The sequence below is a fragment of the Apis mellifera genome, linkage group LG15 (genome assembly GCF_003254395.2).
Source record: "Apis mellifera strain DH4 linkage group LG15, Amel_HAv3.1, whole genome shotgun sequence".
Lineage (NCBI taxonomy): Eukaryota > Metazoa > Arthropoda > Insecta > Hymenoptera > Apidae > Apis > Apis mellifera.
The window spans coordinates 5,582,563-5,601,932 of NC_037652.1; the positions used below are offsets into that span (position 1 = coordinate 5,582,563).

A 19,370-nucleotide genomic window follows, 5' to 3' on the forward strand; every position below is an offset into this window, starting at 1 on the left:
TTGTAAGATGAAAAAAAAAGGAAGAAGATATTTTCTTGTCTTTTTCCCTTTAAATATTAAATCGGCCTTCTAGTATCCTCTCTGAAAGAGAGACACTATAAATTCTGCATCGATTTGAATACACGGAATAAGTAAGTAAGACATTACATAAATAACGATCACATGAGTCAAGTATTTTCAAATCCTTATATTTATCGTGTATCATGCATGCTATCTTCACGATTCGATACCAGAAAACACACGCGATGCAGCACGAAAGGTTGGGTATAAAAATCGGGAGTGTTTAAAAGATTCGACGTTAGAAGAGGGAACGAGAAGTTGGAGAGTTGAACTGAAATACCGCCTTGCCGAAGAAAAGTACGTCGCCATGTCACGATACGTCGTGTGGATATTTATCGTTGCGATTTTTGTTCGTGAGTATTCTCGTTTCTCTGCAAATACGATGCACCACGAATTATATTACGCGACGACAAAAAAAACGGAATTTGTCGATTTCTTTTTCTAATTCCAAGATCTTGATTTTTCTCGGTATACAGATATCAAGGAACAATCGAAGGTGACGGGCAAGGATATAAAGTGCGAAAGGGACGAAGAAGTGAACGTGTGTGGAAAATTGTGCGAGGCAACATGCAACAACCCGTACTCGAATTCCGAACTCTGCCCTCCGATTGTAAGTCCTCGAGGATTAAATTATCCGGTCGTCGTTCTAAAATTAAACTCACGAATAAATTTCAGCCGTGCAACTGGGAAATTACGAGGGATTGTCGATGCAGGCACGGCACTGTGAGAAACGAAAAGACCAAGGCTTGCATACCGTTCTCCAAATGTCCCAACGTTCTTTAGAAATCACTCGACTAACGTCAAATTGTACAAACAAATAAAGTATATTTTTACCGTACACCTTCTGCCCACTTGTTACGTAACAATAGATTAAAAAGAAAACTCTTCTCTTCATCTCTCATCCACGTGATAATGAACGAGTAAAGTGTAGGAACTAATATTGACGTAGATCTACGGTTGGATAAGAGGTTTCGAAAATTTTTAAAGGACAATGAAACGCAAATGAGCCTAAGTGCGCGCGTGTGTGTGTATATATGTTCAAGCGATGCGTCGATCATGCTTGTTTTCCAACAATTTTATATGCTAATTTTATAATGATATTTGTACAAACTCGTGTTTTCGAAAAATTAAACGTAGTTATTGAATCGACGATAACATCGCAAGAGAATAGGAAAATTAGAAACGAGGAAGGGAAATTTCATGTATTTCGTTCGTGATATTTCCGTTCTTTCAGATTAGATTATCTATCTATTTAAATGATGTTTGTTTACGTTTGAACAATCGTGTTGCAACAATCCCGTTACCTAAGAACTCGACACGCCGAGCTAATAATAAAAATTAAATGAACAAAATATCGATAATTTCCCGTTAACGAGGATAATAATTAGCGAACGTGTATAAATAACGAACGGTAATACGATCGTTGTATAATAGGAGTATAAAAATCGATAACAATATCTTCGAAAAAAAATATCGATGTCTCGATAATTAATACTTGCGTAACGCGACATGTCGGATAAATTAAAACTGTTTGAAAAATTCAATAACAATAAACTGCGCGAAGAAATAAAAACAAAAAAAATATTCCTAACATTTTCCAATTCGTTTCTAATCATTTCTATATCGATTCGCGCAAGTTTTTTTTTTTTAAATCATCGTATATCTGTCGACAGTGGAGTGGCAACCGACCACTACACAACCACACACCACTCCTGTCCTAAACGCTCCCCAACCTGTCTGCGTATCTTTATAAAGGCTCGCACAATTTTTTAACTCTGGCAACAATCGAGCGAACAAACTCGACGCTAATTCCTCCATTGTTACTTCTTTCTCTCCGTGAAACCCGGGAAACAATAGGATTATGCCTCTCTTTTCCGGTTGTTGGTAATTTTTCTCGAGGCGTGCGCACGCCGGGCCGAGAATCGGGATGACGATTGCTTCTTTTCGCGGTTGCATCGTTGCGAATCGTGGGATGATACCCGAACCGTATCATAAATGCTACTCGAGGAAGAATCGCAGGTGACGAAGAATTCTATCCTATAAATATGGATCCATTTTCGAGGCTGCCTCTCTCTTTCTCTATATCTCTCTCCATAACGGTGAACAGCAAGCTCCGTCGCGATAATCGTGGCTCTATCTCGTATTCTGTAAGTTTGATTTCGCTTACAAATATATCCACACGGCACGATTATTGACCGTAACGAAAAAAATACACGGCTCGATTTAGAGTTACGAGTTAGAGAAACTGCCTCGCGATACTGGTTTTTCCGTGCTATAATACAACGTCTCGCAATCGCGTCAAACCGATCTCCAAGCTAATTATTTTCGCGATCAGTGGGCGAAATTTAGCGGGTGTAAAACAATACCCGATTATCCGACCGGCCGCGATTGTTAGCAGGTATTGGCAAAGAGAAACGTTGAAGAAACGTCGGAATTCTAAGGAAGGAGCTCGAGAGGAGAGCTCGAGCTACACCTCAACGCCCACGAACACCTTTTTGGCCCGCACCGAAACGGGAATTCTAATTCGAGAACCGCGTTTAACACGTCCGGCACAACCGGGGAGCCACGGCGCTCGCTAATTTATCCTCCTACCAAGCGAGAACCGAGAATTCGTCGGCCTCTTCTTCTTCTTCTCTTCCCAAACACGAGAATTTCTCTGAAACGGTGAAATTTCGGAACAGGCGGAGGAAACCGTCCAGCATATTTTCTACGATCGAAATTGGATTAGAAGAGCGGAATTATTCCTCGAAGACAAAAAAATTGGAGAAAGCGATGCAACGATAAAGAGGATACGAGAGGATACGAGAGAATTCCGTGGAGAAAGTCGCGTAGACCCCGGAGAGATTCGGGATCTACATCCACGGACTCGAAAGGATTCCCTTTAAAAAGAAGATCGATTTACATAGCATTATTAACTATATCGAAATAAAAATTGTAATAGAAAAAATCTCTTCTCGAGTCCAAAGAAGAAGAAATTTTCTATGAGCGTAAAATTGTTACTCGATTCAAGGATTCCTCCTGCATGAAAGTGGTGCGTTGAAAAGTTCACAATTTCAGAAGAAATATATAAACGCGGATCGGGGAGGAGATGGCGCCGTAAAACGGTTGGCGTGCACGTGGCTAGGTCGAAATAAATTCCGACCTAAGTACGCGAAAAGTTTTAATGGGCCCGCGGTATTTAGCAGGGGGACAGAAGAGGAGAGACTCCATCGCCCTTCTTTATTCCATGGAATTTATGACGCGGCCACGTTAACGGTGCGCGCCTGGCCTCTCTTTCTCGCCGAGAATACGCGCGTCGTCGTCGTCGTCACAAATGCAAATGCCGGCCAGAGGTCTCTTAATGGCTCACCTTAAAACTCGAAACGAGGTAAGCTCCGATTTATAACTCGAACCCAAGCTTTTGTCTCTCCGTGCACATACGTGCGTGCGCACGCGATGAAAATTACCAAGGAACAATGCGAATTCGAACGTTTCCTCTTGGCTCGGGCAAGTGGTAAGAGTATAGAGTATAGTTATTGACACGTTACAACTGTCGATCTTACGACGATTCTTCCATCTACCGTATTTACACGACACCTCAACTCTTGGACTGCATTTATCCTGCTTATTCCGTTTCCCAGCCAAGACCCAAAGTGCCTGACCGACCGACTATGCTTTAAAGCAGAGATTCTCAAATCGGTGGTGCGTCACAACCACACAAAAATAAATTCCCCTATCTCTATAGCTTTACTTCCCTTCGAATCATTTATTGTTCTCATGGCTGAACGGTTAATAATCAGATTCGTTCGCGAGATTTCGCAAAAATCGAGCAATAATCGCTCGATTATTAAAATTATCGAGAGAAATGATCTCGCCACGGGTTTTCAATTCGATGGTGGCGTAATCTATAGCATAGCCGGATTCCAGTCGCTTTGGCGGCAGTTCATTCAATATCGAGAAAGCTTGGCCGCGAAACAAAATCGCGAGAAGACGAGTTGTAGTAGCTCGCGAAGAAATTCTTGGCAAGCGAGGCGACACCTGATTCGCGTCACGTCCAACTGACCTGCGTCAATGTTTCCGCCTCGGGCACGCGATTTGAAAATACACACGATGCGTGAGAATTTGCCGTGTCGCCGCGTAATAAACGCACGCGTAGCAGTAGTGGCAATAGTGGCAGGTAATAGACCGAGCGCCTAGTTCGGAATCAAACGGGTATTATAGCGCACCTCGAAAATGACAATGGGGCGTACGAGGTAAGAATCACGGCGCCATGCAAACTAGGAGGGGGAGGAGGGGGGCGTGGAAATGCCGAGTCTCGAAATACCGAGTTTTATTTTTATTTATCGGGTGGAGAGATGCCAAGTTACTCTCGACTTACTCCTTATCCTCCTCTTCCTCTTCCTTTTATCGAATAACGAGATATTTTCTTTCTTTCTTTTTTTTTTTTCCTCGTTGACCCACCCTGTGTGTGCAGAGAAACAGAAGGAGATATTCAAAGGAATACGCGCTTTTGTACAAGTACGAAAAAAGTTTTCTTTATTCTTCTTTCGCCGCGATACCTTCGAAAAACGTGTGCACAAACATTTGCCGGGGGAAAGAAATCCTGTTTCGTCGATGCGTCGCCGTTTATACGCGCAACAACGTTCAATCGTGATACGCGGCCGTTCCTTTTAAGGTTGTTTCGCGGAAAACGCAAGATTGCAGAAACATAAAACATGGGTTTTGCCTTTAGCGCGCGCTCCTTTGAGCTAGCAATGCTTTCTCCAACACAACCTTTCCTCTCCCCTCCGCTGGTATTCGCGCTCGTCGCAAGACAATTCGCCGGAAAAATAATAAACTCATCCCTTTTCCACTAGCAAATTTTCGAAAACGGACAAACAACGACACACGCGAGATTTAACCCTATCCTGAACGAATATTCGAGGCGAAGAAGAGGAAGAACTTCGACGAGGAAAGAAGAAGAAGAATTAACGTAGAACAAATGAAGAAATAAATGATAAAAACGACCACGATAAAACTGTTGGAGGTCGTTATTTCGTCTCCTTGGATCTCTCTCTCTTTCTCCACCGACCCTTTTCTCCGAGCAAAAGTGACAAACCGCCGCGATTAAGAGGAGGCTCGCGAGGGTCCCAACCGGATGGCTGATGACACGCCCGAGACCTCTTTCGAATTAACCAGCCAGACCGAGGGGCCGTTTTTCAGCTTGACCGTGCGCACACTGACTCCGTTTTCCACGGATTCTACGCTTGCTCCATCCCCCTCCTCTTCTTTTCTTTCCTTTCTTCTTTTTTTTTCCTCTCTTTTTCATTTCCTCTTTGACGCCGGGTGTCGCTTTCGGCGCCGTTCTTTGGCAACTTCTTTCCCGGGAAAAGAGCGCGTTTCAACGTTCGTTCATCTTCCCTTTCGTGTCACGCCAACCTTATTCAAAGTTTAAACGACGCTCGTACCTCGTGTCATTTCGTGTCACGACGATCTTTCACACCGTGTCTCGTTTCACACGGCACCGTAATACGTAACACGCTTCGGATAAAATATTCCCCAACCCTCTTAAATGTTAAAATATTTCAAAAGCTACGTACGTCTATTTTTTCGTGCGGGAAATTAAACAGGGTTAAAATAATATTTTCTTCTTTTTTTTTTTTTATCTCTCTAAGACTAGAGACTAGAGACTAGAGGATCGTTCAAAAACCAGCATGATCGAGCGGAGGAGGAGGGCGAACAACGACCGATCGTTCCGATAACGATAACCCATCCATATCCGGGATCACTCGCGGCAATTACTTAACGCCTTAAAGACGAGCCAAGGCGAGGCAGTTCCTCTCGTTCCTCCCCCCAGTTTGCATGTAAAGCGGCCGTAAACGACTCGTCTCGCTCCTCAATCCCCCTCTGTTGAGGGGTTAGAGGCCTCCTCTCTCTCTCTCTCTCTATCTACGTGCCACCACATCCCTCTCACGACTTAGTCGTGAGAGAGAGAGAGAGAGAGAGAGAGAGAGAGAGAGAGAGGCCGATTAAAAGCAACTTAAAGCGCGACTTACGCCTCGATGTTCGGATTATCTTCCACGCTGATACCGAACTCGCGCTCCCCGCAGGGACAAAGCGGCCCGATCGTTATCGAGCAATCGACCACCAACGGTCGCACCAGGAAACGAGCTCACGGTACACGCGAGATGTCTGCCCGAGATATCGATCGCGATCTAACGCGCGGATCTATGCACACGTACACAAACACATACATGTATGTATATACTGGACAAGAAGAGAGAAGAAAAGAAAGGGGGAAGAGGGGAGAGAGAGAGAAAGAGACATATAAATATATACTGAAGAAGAAAGGAGACAAAGAAAGGAAAAGGAGAGAAAGAGAGAAAGAGATATATACACATATATATATGTATATGCTGAAGAAGAGAGGACAAAAAGAAAGAAGGAGAGGAAGAGAGAAAGAGACATATATATATATATATGCTGAAGAAGAGAAGACAAAAAGAAAAGTGGAGAGAGAAAGAAACACATATACATACATACATATATATGTATGTATATACTGAAGAAGAAAGGAGAAAAAGAAAGGGAGAAGAGGGGGAGAAAGAGAAAGAGACACATACACACGCATATATGTAACTGAAGAAGAGAGGAGAAAAAAAAAGGGGAGAGAGAAAGAAACACATACACATACATACATATGTATATACTGAAGAAGAGAGAACAAAAAGAAAGGAAGAGGGGGAGAGAGAGAAAGAGATACATATACACACATATATGTAACTGAAGAAAAGAGGAGAAAAAGAAAGAGGGAGAGGGAGAGAGAGAGAAAAAGAGACACATACACATACACACATATATATATATTGAAGAAGAGAGGAAAAAAGAAAGGGAAGGAGAGGAAGAGAGAAAGAAACATATATACATATATATATATATATGTATATACTGAAGAAGAAAGGAGAAAAAGAAAGGGGAAGGAGAGGAAGAGACACATATACACACATATATGTAATTGAAGAAGAAAGGAGAAAAAGAAAGGAAGAGAGGCAGAGAGAAAGAAAGAGACAGACACATACACATACATATATATGTATATACTGAAGAAGAGAGGAAAAAAGAAAGGGGGAGAGAGAGTCTGTTTTATTCGCACGAAGGTTACTTTGGCTGGTAGGGATTTCTTCTTGGAACAGGATATTTTCCCGTAGCTAGTTATACGTGCAGAGTGTTGTTCCCCAGCCGTTTTCTTACGAGGACGTAATTTAAATATGAAGAGAGGAGAAGGAAATTTGTGGACAGTGAGTTAGGCGAGGTCGGGTACGCCGGTGGGCATCCGATAGTGGAAATTTATGTGGGTCGTGATCGAAAGGCGTATGAAAAGAGGGAGGGAGGGAGGGAGTGAAATTCAATGGCGAGATAGATCTAATCGTGAACGCTGCTTCCGCGACTCGTGTTTCACCGCTCGCCCCGACGATAAAGCTCGCGCGCGGGGACAGCCCTCGTAAATTTTCCATTTTCTTTTCGGAACCTATGTTTCCGGAGATCGAGATCGGTAAGGGGAGAAAGTCGAGAGTCTCCTTATCCCACTATTTCGATCGGTCCTTCTCTTTGATAAACTTTCAAATTGATTGAAATTGAAAAATTAAAAAATTAATTAAATCTTTGTCGATCAGCGACATTTCACCAGAGACAAAGTTCGCATCGTTCCTTTTCAATAAGAAACGTCCAACGACCGGACAACGGAGTACAAACGAGCATCTCTCGTTTCGAGGAGCAGGTGAAAGAGGCCCGTGTATCCTCCTATCCGAGACGACGAGCATTTTAATATGACGGAATCCTCTTATACCCCCTCCTCCTCTTTATAAAAAGTTTAATATACCCGGTGTTGTCCTGCACCCCCTCCTCTCCATCCCCTCGAGAACGTTCACCGTCCTCGAAGAATAAGGAAAGGAAGGGGAAGAAGGAAGAAGAGGCGCGGGTGTGCTTAAACCTTGAAAACTTTCCCCATGGCAAAACGGCAATAAGCCATCCTCCTCCTCCTCCTTCTCTCTCGATGATCCCATCCCCGGTAAAGCCTCCTATAAATCTTCATTACGGTATGCCACGGGAATCGCGATAGGAGAGAACCGGTAAGAGATCCGATAAAATCGTTGCGGAGGCGTCTTCCTCTCTCTCTCCAACGATGATAGATCGAGACCACCGCAAGATTTTCGAGGGTGTACAAGGGGTTGGGATCGTGTAACCCTCCCGCTGATCCATCGGGTTACGGCCGAGAGAAGAAAAGTTGGATCGAAACGTCGAGACGAAGAAGCGGCGAGGCAACGTTCTCGCAACGACTTCGACGCAAAGCCGAAAAATTCAGTCGAGGATGAGATTTGGTGGAAAAAGAGAGGGGGAGAGGCGCAAAAAAAGTATCCCTCCCCTTTTCTCGCGCTTCTTTTCTCCTCTCCTTTACTCTCCCCTCCTCGCGATGCCATTCTTGTTCGCGCACCTTTCCTCTTCCTACTCCCCGACTCGTGCCAACTTGGCATCCGAAGTTCGCGTTACGCAACCCCCCCGGGTGGTTCAGAAGACCACCATCCATCCATCCATCCGTTCTTTGCCCCGAGAAAAGCCAACGATCTCCTCTTCTCTTGGCTCGGCCCAACTCTTCGAGGACGAATAACACACGACACGCTCGGGTCACGTTGCACGCACGTGTATACACGCCACTTATTATTTATTCGTGAAACGCTTTTCTCCATTTTTCTTTCTTTCTTTACTCTTCCTTTCCTTGCGAGGTAGAGACGAATGGAAATCGAACGGTGAATATGATTCGATGACCGGCAGAGGAAGAGTGGATTATTATTTTTAGCAGCGTATTTATAAATTCTCAAGCGTGTTCCGACACTAGCATGCACCACTGCGTAATCGTAGTTCAAGAACGTACAACGCATACGTCTGTCACAATGTGTATATATAAAGATACGTTTTCCATTCTATTATTGAAAATTGAGAGGATATTCGAATGAAGAATAGGAAATACCTTGCAACGTTACGTTTTCTCAATTTCCTAGAATTCGCATGATACGAACAGCAACACCTGGACACGGACAATTCAAACTTGCTTCACATCCCCATACAAAATTCCACCTCTTACCTTCCTTTGAAAGCTCGAAAAGGCTGTTGCGAAAAGCTTGCAAGAGGGAGAAAAAGATCGAAACGCTGAGACTCGCCATTTGCAACGGGGCTGGCCATCCCTGACTAATCAGCTTCCCAAACAGAGAGCTCCCCAATCTTCCCCTTCCTGATCTGGACGGACGGAACACGGAGAAGGCGGAGGATCGAAACATCCCCTTGATGTACGAGGCGATGTTTGACGCGGCGGCCTATCATAGGGATAAACGCGCAAACGCTTCCCATCGCGTCAACCCCTTCGCGGCAGTGAATAATCTCACGAGAGATTTTAATCAATCTCTCTCTCCATTCGCCCAGAAGAAACAAAATTCTTCCAAAGGAAAAGGAAATAAAAATCAACCCCATCCCCTTTACTCGCGGATTATCCTTCATATCCCCAAAAAAAAGATACATCCAAGACCCGTCCAAAGGAGAGATTGAAGAACCGAGTCGGGGAATGTCCGAAACATTGGTCGGATGGAGCGAGCGTTGATGAGAGGGGGTTGGCCCTGAGGGGGTGTGGTGCTCTTTGGCGAGGAAGAGAGGAAAGGAGCTTGGTCGACGGAGGAAGAGGGGGCAAACGGGGCCCATCAGGCAGACATCGCGGGTCTGCAGCTCATACATCAACTTAATGCTCGGTTGACGTCCCGCAGGCGTGCGGTGCAACACTCCCTCGGTACACGGCGACGACAAACCGTGAAGGGACACACACACACAGGCAGAAGAGAAAGAGAGAGGGAGCGTGCACAATGGCTTCCGGTTCTTTGGAGAGAAAGGAGAGAAGATATCCTGCACCTCGTGACGTTAGGTTCGGGCGAGGCGGCGTGTCCTTTTGTGCAAACCGACACGATGCATCCTGCGGCGGGGAGAAACATGGAAAGAGATGCGCAATCGCGAAGGGCGGAGAGAGAGAGAGAGGGAGAAAGGGGGACACGACATTGTGCCCTAATCACGCTATTGTCTGGCCGTTGATAGTTGACGTTCCGCCGCGTCGGGAATGATGGAAAGGACGAGAAGCAGCGTCGTTGAGCCGCGACGAACGGGGTGGAAGAAGCTCGCGTGGGCGAACAGGACGAGGGATCGTGGGAGGAAGGGGGGAGAGGGTTGTCGCCTGGTTTTCGGGCTGGACCCAGCCGTTTACCAACAAAGGGGTAAAATTGCTCCGGAGGGCTGCGTTTCTGATTACGAGGATGGAACGAGGAAGACGTGGAAGGGAAGGAAAAAAAAGGGGAAGACGAGACTTCGTCCGTGGGAAGCGGGCCAGAAAGAAGGATTCGATAATTCGTCAAGTTCGATCGATTAATTTGTCTCGAGAGGGAAGACGGAAGTCGAAGAGACGATTCTCGAGTCGAAAAAAAATGGGATCCCGAACGAGAGGCGTAAGAAGGAAAGGAAGAAGAGCAACGACACCCTCCTCTTCTGCAACGTGGGCAACGTCTGGCCACCGCGCGAGGGGTGGATCGAGTTCGCTCGCCGTGAAAGTCATTACTTAAGATACGGCCGGTTGGGAAAAAAAGACCCGACGCGAAACACACGTTCCCTGCTCTCGCCACACTCTCGAGGTGCCACACCCCTCGATTACGGTGGTTGCGTGGGTGGAGAATGGCGGGTGCGCGGCCACAGAGGCCGTACAACGACGAGTTAGAGAGACGAGAGCCAGAAAAAGAAAGAAAGAAAGAAAGGGAAAAAAGGAAGGAAGGATCTTAAAGTCGGTCGTCCGTATCGGGGCAGGCTTTAAACTTTCTCCGGATACGACTTTACCTATCTCCCTGGACACAGAGGTAACAACTTCAAACGGACTATTTCCACGTCCCCTGGGAATCCGCTTCGTCGTAATCCCGTTCGTTTGTTAGCCTCGCGTGTTACGGGCTTCTCGCTACGACTCTTCCCTTTCCATCTCCTCCGTATGCTCTTTCTATTATCATACAGATATTTTTCACGGCACATGACTCGATAATAAACTCTCTCTCTTCTATCGAAGACTCCAAGCATTAATAATGGTAATATCAATACCCAAGGGATGCAACGCGACACGCGGGGATACGGACGAAGCCCGATGTCGGACCGGATCGAGATCCTCTCTTTATAAGGCCGCGGTGCAACTCAATTCCGAGCGAATATGGTAATATGGACGTGTTTCCTCCGAGAACAACCGCGAAAGAACACCTTGTCGCGACTCGTTTTCGGAATCGATAACATTCGAACGATAGAGTAAAGTTGAACATTCGATCGAGTGGAATAAACAGCGTGGAAAGATATCAAAACGTTTCGAGAGCACGATTTCTTTGTTCGAAATGGGTTATGAGGACCCGGCGTAGACGAACGTATCCCGACGCGGTAGAATCGGCGGTGCATTCCCGGAGGAAAGAATTCGGGGGAGGAAAAGAGGGGCGCGGAAGGAAGAGGCGCATCACGGGTTGGCACGGCGATGGGGGTGGAGAGTCGCCGGGACGTCTGCCGTTGGATCATCGGGGAAAGTTGGCGACGTCAGCCGAGTCAAGGCCGCGGCGGCGGCGTTGCAGCGGCGTCGATGCTCCACAACCCCTTCTCCTCCCTCCCTTCCTTCCTTCCTTCCTTTCTCTCCGCCTCGTATCTTGAAGAAACAACCCCACTCTCTCGCCCGTTTCTGCTAGGGATCAGCCTGGGCCGGAGAGGGAGGGGGTTGGAAGGGGTAGGCCGTGTCTGTGCTGCAGCGACGGTCGATAGAATTGTCTGCGCACATGCGCAGCCAAAGGTTCGTCAGCTGCGCCATTGATTCCCACCCCGACTCCCTCCGACCACCCCTCCCCCTCCCGCGCACGGTGTAGACTTAAAGGGGAGAGGGCGGAATAAAGGTGGCTAATTTGTGCAACGTGGCGAAGGTGGAACGCATCTATGGACGGATGTCGTGGTCGCCGACTTTACTTTTGGATTTTCCAGACGAGCCGTGAAAAGAAGAGGAGGCCACCCTTTCGAGGAGGGTGACCAACCCCTTTTCGCCTACCGACACTCCTGACTGCCGCTTGATTTTCAGAAGAAACATTCTTCCCTTCCACGTCGAGGGTGACCTCCTTTGCCGGTTTGTTTCTCGACGTCTCGTCTCGTGGGGTAGGATCGTAGGTCTTGATCTTTCTATCCACGCGGAAGGAGGAAATGGCCGTCGTTTCCGTAACCACGAGCAAACGAACGTCTCGAGAAAGTTGCGGTTCGTTCCATCGATGCCTCGCGAGAATCGATTCGATGCACGCGCGACATTCTAGACGAAACGTGTTGGAGAAACCTTGCTTCTGGTGTTTCCCATTTCCGTTGTCGTTTCATCGAGGAGAAGGAGGAGGAGGAAGAATGGAAAGGAAAAAGCTCCTCGATCCCGGAGGAGCGGCGAAGGTGGATGGGACGCCGAAAAATGGAGCAGGAAAGGGAAAGAAAGACACAGAAGGAGGGGATATTCGGCGGATATTCCCCAGGGAAATTGAGATTTGATCCCGAAGGAGCGAGACAAGTCGAGCGAATTCGCATAGTTCGCGACTTGGGGAAACGAGGGAGAAGACAGACGTCGTGGATTGGCACGCGTCGAATTGCGCAGAGAGTCGCGGACAAGGGATGATGGTTATCGATCGAGATCCTCAAAAATGAAACTTGGAAAGCTTCGATTCTTTCCAACTCGTTGTCCAATCTCGATAGAAAAAATTAAGGGAAATCTCGATCGGTTGCAACCTGCAAGAGATCAGATCTATAACCGTCCCCTTGAACTTCCCTTACGATCTCGATACCCTTTCAAGATGTTCATTCCTCGCGCCAAGTAAACAACGTGTCCCTTTATGGCGTTCCTTTGTACATCCCGGTTGTAATCCGTGGTTAACGGCGAGGATCTATTGTCGAGGATTATCCCACGCGACACGCTCGTCAAAGATCCGATTGGAGATCCCGAAACGATCGATTTCATTTGATATTCGACGCGGGTCCGAGTTATAATCTTCGACTATGTTCGGTGCAAGGAGCAATAACAAAGATATATATATATACATATATATATATCTCGTCATCCCCAACGGAGAGAGGCCACACGGTTTTGGCATTCCGTCCTCGGCCATCGACTTGCGCCAGGGGTTGCGGCTAATGTCGTTGATATTCAAGACTCAAAGTGGCAGGGGTTGCGTTAATGTCACCAGGGGTTCGCTGTCCAAGGCGTACACGCACACACGCAGCCCGATATTATCCGATGTCTGGGTCCAGAGATGGAGGGAGGATCGTCGTGCCATCAACCCACGATCCGATAACCAAAAGGGTTAGCCGTTACAACCGTTCCAGAGATCCTTACCTTACCTTACCTTACTCTGAGTGGTCTTGGACCCCTTCCTTCCGAAAAACGTCCCTTCTTCGGGGGTTGGGCCGATATCTCGTTGATAAACGAGTCGTCGACGCAACTTTTCAACCCGATATAGTAGCCTCACGAAAAGTCGAGCCGAGAAGAATAATAAACGTGGACGAGTTGGAACAGGTGGCACAGGTAAACGGTTCGAGGAAAAATCGATTCGATAATGTCTCTACGAGGAACTAAATTTAACGCTGTCCTGGTGGATGGTTGACACCCGTTGCGGCGGCGCCACAACCTTTGCCCTTGACATTCATCGACCGATAACGAGCCTCCTTTCCCAACTTTCCTTCCCAACCTTGCGCCACATCGCCCAAAACCGATATCCATTACTCACTCTTCTTTCGAGTTTCGCGCGATTAACGAAATTGTGTAAAATCCGACGATGCTGTATTCGCCTCGAAACTTGGACCGCTGAAAGGGAAGGGAAACCGTTATCGTCGGCGCGATGATCGATCGAGACGAGCTTCATTTTCGTGGAGAAAAACTCGCTGCGGCGAGTTTCACTCCGAATCCCTAAATAAAGGACCGAGCAGAGGAAGAGCACCTTCCATTTTGAATCTTGCGTCCAATACAATCGGTTCTCGTTCGTCGTAACACGGTTAGAATCTAATTTCGCGAGTGGCAGTAATTTAAGTCCCGACGGTTGTTCGGAAGGGACGAATATCGGCTTGCAGAAATACGAGTGAAGGGTGGTCGGTGAGAAACGGTACCTGGGACGGCCCACCGGATGCTTTTCGGCTATCTCGAGCACTCGGCCGAGGGCGGACAGAGAGAGAGAAGGAGAGAGGAATGGGCGACCTTCATCTTGGGGAAGACTTTAATAGGATGCCATTCCCCCGCTTCCCGACAATGCATACACTGTACTGGAAATTCTAAGCTTGGCATTGTCGTTCATCCTGCATCGTGGAAATGGAGCGAAAATTTCGTAGCTTCGCGCTTAAATGAACACGCGGAGAAGTTATTTCAAAACTCGATCGAATTAAAAGTTAAGGAAAAATTTAAAAATTGTTTTAAAAACTTCCGAGATAACTTCTGGCCAACGAATGGGCCTTTAAAATACTTTCTCGCTTTACAGTCTGGATACGACTCCCGAGAAATTATTACACTGTCTTACATCCACCATTCTTATTCTCTCTATTCTCGTTTACTCGGACCTTTTTCGTTCATCTCGCTGACCCGTCGTCCCCAAACTTCGAACGAATGAAAGACGTTCCAATTCTTGGAAGAAGAACGCGTAGTTTCCAGGAAAAAAGATATAGTAGGTCACTGGGTCGCGGGCCCATTCACAAATCTCTGGTGGAATTTTAAGTCTTTATATTTCGATAGTCGATTCACAAAAAAAAGAAAACGACGTTTCGTTTCCTCTATTTTCCAAAAGTTTCACTTTGAATACAACAATCGTCCCAATTAATCGTATTCCTTTTCCATGCTTTCAACTTTCGCAAAATTGCGAATCCGTGTAGAGAAAAAAAGAGAACCGATTCATTCGATCGAATCGAGAAGATGGTGATTCTTGCATCTACGAGATTCTCGCTCGCTGGTAAGTGAAAACCGGTGGTGGAACGTCCCCGTCGTTACATTGACCTCCCGCAGGCAAATTTCGCCTCTCCTGGCCATAAAGGTTCCTCCTTACCGGGCTATCGGGCCGAAATAATAGCGTAATAAATCTAGAAAGTTTTCGCGGCGGGCCCAACTCCTCTCCGTCTCTCGAAACGGAGGGAGAGAAGAGGAAGAAGGTCGGGCGTCCCGCTTCATCGGATCCCTTCCCCCGATGGGAACCAACATCGCTGTACCTCGCCGCTATCAAACAATCAATCTATTCCCGCTGCCGTGGGCGATTACGTTTGCAGTTAATAATTCAACCCGGGTGCCCGTTAATGAAACCTCGAAAAACACAGGGGGGTTGAAAAACAGCGGTCCGGGACGGGAAGAGATCTCGTTTAACGCAGATTATTAAAAATTGAATAATATTGCTGCAAGTATTCGCCTCGATAATATCTGTACATCCAAGATAAACTTGGATGGAGAAATTCAAATATGATGCGAAATTTCGATGATAGATTCGTTTCGAATAATTGGAGGATCAATCGATAATAAATGGCGATAATAAATATTTGTGAATCGATCCAATGTAAGGGACGTTTTACGGGTAAGATGAAAAGAAGAAGAAGAACGTTGATAAATCGACGTCAAGGTATACAACGCGCGTGACTTCTTATAGGGCGCATATAATAGTAGCACGAATCGAAGGCAAGAAGAATTCGGTGCAAAAACCGGAGGACAAATCGATCGATCACCGTGAAAGAAGCAAATCGCCTCCTCGTATTCCGACTATTTCTCTATCGGGACACTCCCCTGTGGTCCTGCTGTTCCTGCCAAGGGGGGCGAGCGCACAACTACCGGAGGAAAAAGCCGACAATCCGGACAAAGAAGCCGAGACAAAGGGAATAGGGAGAAGGAGGAGGAGGAGGAGAAAGGGAAAGTAATAGAACCGACTGGGAAAACGTGTGTCTCGTGATAATACGTTTCTGCTCGGTCCTCCCCGTTCCTCGATAATTACAACACGGGAGAAACTGGAAATGGGCGGTCAGAGAAGAATATTCCTTCTCCACGGATGCGGACCAATTACGATCTTTCGTGAAAATTCGCGCTCGAATTTTCCGTGGAAATATGATCGAGATCGAATTTTTGTTATATACATATGTATTCTTAAAATTGCCCCTCTATCGCTTTGATCAAAAATAGATTAGGGATACGTTTAAAAAAAAATTTGTTTCCCGTGGAAAATAAGTATATAAGTATAAAGTATATAAGTATATAAAAATAAGTATATTTAAGAAAGAAAGGAGGGAAGACGGGGAGAGAGAAGAATGGAAAAATTATCCATACGATAATCTACGCTGCATAAGCGAAAGTCTATCGAGCGAGATGGAAAATCCTGTTACACGATCGATTAGGTTATGTACACTCGAGTCGAAAAGAGTCTGCGAGAAGATACGAGATACTCGGGAAATAATCGCGGCGAGTCGTGGAGAGCAATCGTATCCGTGGAAAAGGATATCGTGAACGGTCATCGAGCAAGCCAATACTACCTCCCTCCCTGCCGCCCATTCCCATTTCCATAACGGGATTTTATTTCCATTTTCTCGCAGAAAAATAGAGGGAATTGAAGAAGAAGAAGGAAAAAATGAAGAATTCACGCGTCTTCATCGGAATCGAAATAGGAAAGAGTCTTCTAGGATATAACGATTGAGAGAAAGAGAGAGATTGAATATCGGCGCGGGAAACCTGACATAATAGCGATCGAACGCTTTCTACCCGTGATGTAAGAGAAAAGGTGGCTCGAGAGAGGAAAATTGAAAACTGCTCTTGATTGAAAATTATGAAATCCCCGTTCATCGATCGTCTTTTTCCTTTTTTTTCTAGAAGCGTGCAAACGATTCCATTAAAACCTCGATTTTGTAACGCGGTGGTTTAGCAATTCCCGTGAACGAGTTCCCGTTCACACGGTTCGATCGTTGTTGTTTCTCTCGCGAGCGAGCGAGCGAGCGAGGATTTTGCTTTTTGAAATTCGAGGAAAGAGGCAAAGATGGATAATTCGATAATTGGTGTAACGCGAGATGTATCCATTGCCACCGCCGCTATCTATCACCTGCACCAACGAATATATACATCGATTTCTTGAGAGAGAAAAAAAAAGAAAAAATAGGGCAGAGTGCAATCCAAGAAGCCATTAAAAGCGAAACCGCTCGGAGACAGAGCGCGGGGAATGCGTCTCGCGAGTTTTATAATATCCGGTGTGTGTCAGCCTAACAGGTAGGATTGTGTGACCGAACAATGTATCGAGTGTCACGAGAGAGAGAGAACCCAGCGCAAAATGATTACGTCGTTCGACGAGAATACGAACCGAAGCGTGATATAATTACCTCAAGTTTTCTTTTTTTTTTTCGTTTCGTTTCGAAGAATTTTTTCCATCGTCCGATTTTCTTCCGATCGAAAATATCGCACGTTTCTTCACACCGATTTCCCCCTTTTCTTTTACCGTGAATTCAATCTGTAACTATTATCTTATCGGTTCTCGTATTGCTTCTATTCGCAAGACGAGAAAATCGACACCAACGCAATCGTGTAATTAAACGATGGCTGGATATATCTTTCGTGGCCCAAGAAATGGATCCATCATCGTCGAGAAGAGACGAGAGAACATTTTAATGAAGAGAGCTCGATGAAGGAGGAGGCTGATGCTCGTCACGGGACCGAGAGAAAGGGACGATTTTCCGTTTAAGGAGAGAGAAGAAAGCCGGTCGAGCAACAGGGGAACCTCGTAAAAAAGCGCATTTCGACCGATATAATGGCCGAATGCACGTAAACGGAAGCATCCATTATTTTCGTCCAGCGTATCGTTAATTGTTCGCCTGCCTTTTCTCCTCTCTTTCTCTCTCTCTCTCTCTTTAGGAACTGCAGGAAGGGCGACATTTGTCGATTATAACGTGGCCCTCTCTCTTTCTTTTGACCACCATCGTCTCTCCTTCCTTTTTGTCCGTCGTCGAGGCGATTCGTTAACCACGAAGAGAATAGAAGATATGAGAATCCCGAAGGAAACAACGAGAGGATCGATGGATCCTTTTTTATTAAATATTAAACACCGATCCAGCGTTTGTCTCGAATTTTCGACAGTGAAAAACGGAGTGGAAAGGAGAACGAGATACAGTTATGGTAATTTAAAGACGTCTGGAGAGCACGATGCATCATCGGGAGATATTTCGACTCGTTCGAGATTAACGGCGAGCGAGAAAAGGAAGGAGAAAATAGTTGCGAATTATCGTTCGCAATTCCGAGGGAGGATGAAAGGTCACTCTCGGCTCGTCTGCATCATCATCATCATCATCATCATCATCATCATCATCATCATGACGATGATGATGATGATGAGAAGAAGAAAGACGAGGAGAAAGCGGTGCATCTGCCGTTCGTCATTCCCCTTTTGATTATTGGCAGAATCAATTACGAGAGAGAGAGACTCACTTCGGTATTTAAAATATATCGTTCTCATTCCAAAAATTATTTAATATCATCGAAGTAATAACACGATCATATTACGAGACAATTTTTACGAGGGATTATTGTTCAAATTGTTCGAAGAAAGATATCAAAAAAAAAAAGTTGGATCGATCGATCCGTCCTTTCTCCCTTTTTGGCTCGAACACGCAAAGAGAACAACCATCACGTAGCCCCGTTTACGTACATCAAGTTCAGGGCCAAAAATAGTCGTGTGCGTGACGTGGGAGACGAGAAAAGCACACGGGCCATCTTGCATCGATCCGGTTGAGGTAGGTCTCGGTCTCAAGGGAGCCACGAGAGAGAGAGAGACTTATCCCAGTTCGGGGAGAAATTTCAAGAATAGTCCGGCCCTCACGCACGGCCTTTCCTTCCCATCCCTTCGTGTCTTTCCTTCCTCCTCTCGTTAAAGCTTCATCCGTCTATAACGCGATAGAAATTCGTACGACGATAAAGATGAGGGAAAAGAGAGGGAAGGAGATAGAACTTGTAAAAAGAAAAGAAAAGAAAAAATCATCGGCACAATTATTCCTCGTCTGGAATACTCGCTCGTTCGCTCGCGGGCTGGAGAATTGCGCGCGGGTTGCGCAACAGGAAGGCGAACGTTTAAGCTAATGACCTTTAATGCAAAGCTCTATTGTGCGCGACGGGCCTGGAACGAGGGTTAACGCACAAAATGTGCCCATCAGGGAGCGAAAAAGAAAAAAGGAGAAAAAGGAACGAGGAGAGAGAACGTGAAAGAAAGAGAGAGAATGATGCTGCACCCTCGAATAACGTTCTCGTT

General features: G+C 46.0%; 2 protein-coding genes across 3 annotated transcripts in view; one reads left to right on the forward strand and one right to left on the reverse strand.

Moving 5' to 3' along the window:
* The window catches only part of LOC551957 (headcase protein), a 139,683-nt gene that overhangs the window by 88,698 nt on the left and 31,615 nt on the right, over nt 1-19,370 (reverse strand). The window lies entirely within an intron of this gene.
* Nucleotides 117-898, forward strand: LOC107965564 (mucin-6). 2 transcript variants are annotated; one of them, XR_003306156.1, is made up of 4 exons: nt 117-131; nt 234-413; nt 537-670; nt 736-898. XR_003306156.1 is itself a non-coding variant. In XM_016916508.2 (3 exons), the coding sequence occupies exons 1-3, from the start codon at nt 368-370 to the stop codon at nt 841-843; spliced, it is 288 nt and encodes a 95-aa protein (XP_016771997.1). In that variant the 5' UTR covers nt 255-367; the 3' UTR covers nt 844-898. The 2 variants fall into 2 exon arrangements, 1 of the variants encoding a protein (XP_016771997.1); XM_016916508.2 differs by lacking the exon at nt 117-131 and having other exon boundaries at nt 255-413.